The 3,198-nt window shown below is 37.6% G+C and overlaps 1 protein-coding gene across 1 annotated transcript; it reads left to right on the top strand.

The window, feature by feature from the left end:
* The first annotated feature begins 265 nt into the window (after positions 1-265).
* Positions 266-2,304, top strand: LOC145801125 (zinc finger BED domain-containing protein RICESLEEPER 2-like). Its single transcript, XM_082891439.1, has 2 exons — positions 266-1,751; positions 2,024-2,304. Exon 1 carries the CDS (start codon positions 569-571, stop codon positions 1,457-1,459), a length of 891 nt encoding a protein of 296 aa, XP_082747565.1. The 5' UTR covers positions 266-568; the 3' UTR covers positions 1,460-1,751; positions 2,024-2,304.
* The last annotated feature ends 894 nt before the right edge of the window (positions 2,305-3,198 follow it).

Raw genomic sequence — 3,198 nt, forward strand, 5'->3', positions numbered from 1 at the left:
CACAAACCAAGGCAAGGCACAGAAGAAGGTTCAGAAATCCGGAGGCAGGGCTCACGGCCGCGACTCTGCAACTTCTGAACGAGCACGATATGCAACGTCACCAAGCGCTCAATCGGTGATGTCTGAGTCTTAAGGTCGGTCAAAAATGGGGTGTCTACACCGTTCCTAAATTCACACCAATCCCATCTCGTCATACCATAGCAAGAGAGGTGACAAACATATTCAACAACGAGAGGGATAAATTGAGGAGGTTGATGAAGGGTCCTAGAATTTGCTTCACTACGGACACTTGGACTTCTATTCAAAATTTGTGTTACATGTGTCTAACGGCTCATTTCATTGATGATAATTGGAAACTACAAAAAGAATCATAAACTTCCAACAAGTTGAAGATCACAAGGGGGAAACTTTGGGTATAAAAATTGAGTTGTTCTTGCTTGAGTGGAACATCGATAGTATCTTCACTGTAACTGTTGATAATGCTAGTTCCAACAATCTTACCATTCAATACTTGAGAAGGAATACCAAAGATTGGAAGGAGACCATTTTGGAGCATGAGTTTTTGCATATGCGGTGTTGTGCACATATTCTAAACCTTGTTGTGAGTGATGGATTGAAGGAAATGGATGATTCTATTGCAAATATTAGACTTGCGGTTAGGTATGCGAGGTCTTCTCCTAATCGGCAAGATGCTTTTAAGAAGTGTGCGGCCTATCTAAAACTTGTGACTACTGCTCTTGTATGCCTAGATGTACCAACAAGGTGGAATTCCACATATTTAATGTTGGAGGCCGCTGAAAAGTTTGAGAAGGCTTTTAACCGTTTGAAGTATGAAGACTCCAATTTTGAAACTTACTTCAAGGATGTTGATGGTGGGATTAGGAGGATTCCAAATGAGGAGGATTGGAAAAAATGTAGGTTGTTTGTGAGATTTTTGAAACAATTCTACCTTGCAACAAAGAAATTTTTTGGGTCCCTTTTTGTTACTTCCAATGCATTTTATAAAGAGATGTTTAAAATTGAAAGCACAATTAATCAATTAATTTTGGACAATGATGATGTTTTGTGCACAATGGCTATGAGTATGAAGCAAAAGTTCAACAAATATTGGGGGGATGGAAATAAGATTAATTTGTTGTTGTATGTTGCTGTTGCTCTTGATCCTACAAAAAAGATAGCATACTTGGAGTTTTGTTTTACAAATATATTTCATGGAGAAAAGAGGAAGGTGGATGAGATGGTGAACAAAATTATTTCTTGTTTGACTCGTTTGTACAACCATTATGCCACAATTTATTCATCAAATGAGAGTGTCTCGAGGGTGACTGAAGTGGAGACAATGGTGATTGATGAGGATGATTTGGATTCTCAAATGGAGACCCAATTTAATTCATATTTGGAAGGGCGCTTCACTAGTGGAAGCAAGTCGGAATTAGACAAGTACTTGGGCGAGGTTTAACATTTTGCAAAAAATCAGACATTTGAGATATTGGAATATTGGAAGAATAATGCAACAAAGTATAGAGTGTTATCTCAAATAGCAAAGGATGTGTTGGCCATGCCCATTTCTACTGTTGCTTCGGAGTCGGCTTTCAGTACCGGGGGACGTATCCTTGATCCATTCCGTAGTTCACTTGCCCCTTCCATGGTTGAAGCTCTTGTATGCACACAAAATTGGCTTAAAAGCAACCTTCCAATTTCTCTTCGAAAAGCAGTGGATGATGTGGAGGAATTTGAGCAATACGACTCGGGTAATATGTGAATATCTCTTCATTTTTAATTCTTTATTATTTTTACTATGCAAGTTTATTTATCTTCTCTTGTTGGCTCATGCTTTTAGGTACTTTGGAGCCATGTTCCTCTTCAACCCCAAAGTCTAATGTAGATGCTATAATTGAACTTTAATATTCATTTGGCTCATGTGTGAGATTTTTCTAATTAGTTGAGATCAGATTGATGTTTATTTATTTATATCTATTTATTTATATTTATTAATTTGGCTTATTGGAATTTTTTTTGACAGATTGTTGGATGAGATTGGACATTGGACATTGGACCTAAAGAGTTTAGTGAAGCCTTGGATGGATACCACCTTTTGAAATTATTTTGGATGAAGTTTGTAGACAATGTTATTTTAGTTTGTAACTAATGTTTATTATTATTTTTTTTATTTTGGATGAATGTAAAATTAATTGGAGCACTAAATTTTAGGTAAGCTTTAGATTTTGGATGGATGGATGGATGAAAACTAATTTATTTTAGTTTCTAACTAGTTATTATTATTATTTTTGCATTTTGGATTAATAGGTAAGCTTTGGATTATGGATGGATGGAGATAACTAGTTATTATTATTATTTTTGCATTTTGGATTAATGTAAAATTTAGGTAAGCTTTGGATTATGGATGGATGGAGATTGATTTTAGTGTGAATTTTAATGTTTTATATCAATTATTTTTGTATTTTGGAAGAATGTAAAATTTATTATATCATTATATGGGCATTTATGTTATCATGAAACTTAATTTATAACTTTTCCATAAATAATAAAAAAAATGCTTAAAAAGTAGCCCAACATGTCAAATTTGTTCAAATTAATATCATAACTAAGCCCAATTTAAAAAAAGCCCAAACTGCAAACCGAACCGCACCCGCCCGCACAACCAACTGACCCACCCGCACAAACCGCGAACCGCGCCGCGGGCGGTTGCGGGTCTGTTTTCTTCAACCCGCACGTGTGCGGGTCGGGTCGGTTTTGACCCGCACCCGGCCAAAACCGACCCGCGATTAGCCCTAGCTCATATCTGTTTTGGTGAAATCAGGCTGAGATGCTGCATGTTTTCCCCTTTTGCTAGGTAGTCCTGGAACCATAGCTTCAGAAGGCTCCGATATCCCCCGAGGTTCATCGGACTTATGCTGATAGACTTTGTCAGGTCAGAGATTCAGTTCAAAGGCAATCAGTGTTCCTTTGCTAGAAGTAGAGTAAAAGGCCAGTCAGGCACAGATCATCAGTTCAACAGTTTTCGGATCAGCAGTCATTATCCATCTCACCTGTGTGCGGTTGGGTTGAGATATCTACTTTTACCACAGAGACAGATATACCAATAGATCAGTTAGATCAGGGCAATATGGCGGGAATGGAAGAGATGGTGCGCCAACTCCAAGATAGTATGAAAGCTATGCTGCAAGACGTTGTCCA

Source organism: Camellia sinensis, chromosome 10, assembly GCF_055761805.1.
Source record: "Camellia sinensis isolate YWXY chromosome 10, ASM5576180v1, whole genome shotgun sequence".
Classification (NCBI taxonomy): domain Eukaryota; kingdom Viridiplantae; phylum Streptophyta; class Magnoliopsida; order Ericales; family Theaceae; genus Camellia; species Camellia sinensis.

Excerpts from the sequence above, each read along its gene's own strand:
- LOC145801125 (XM_082891439.1), top strand. The coding sequence starts at position 569 with ATGCGGTGTTGTGCACATATTCTAAACCTTGTTGTGAGTGATGGATTG.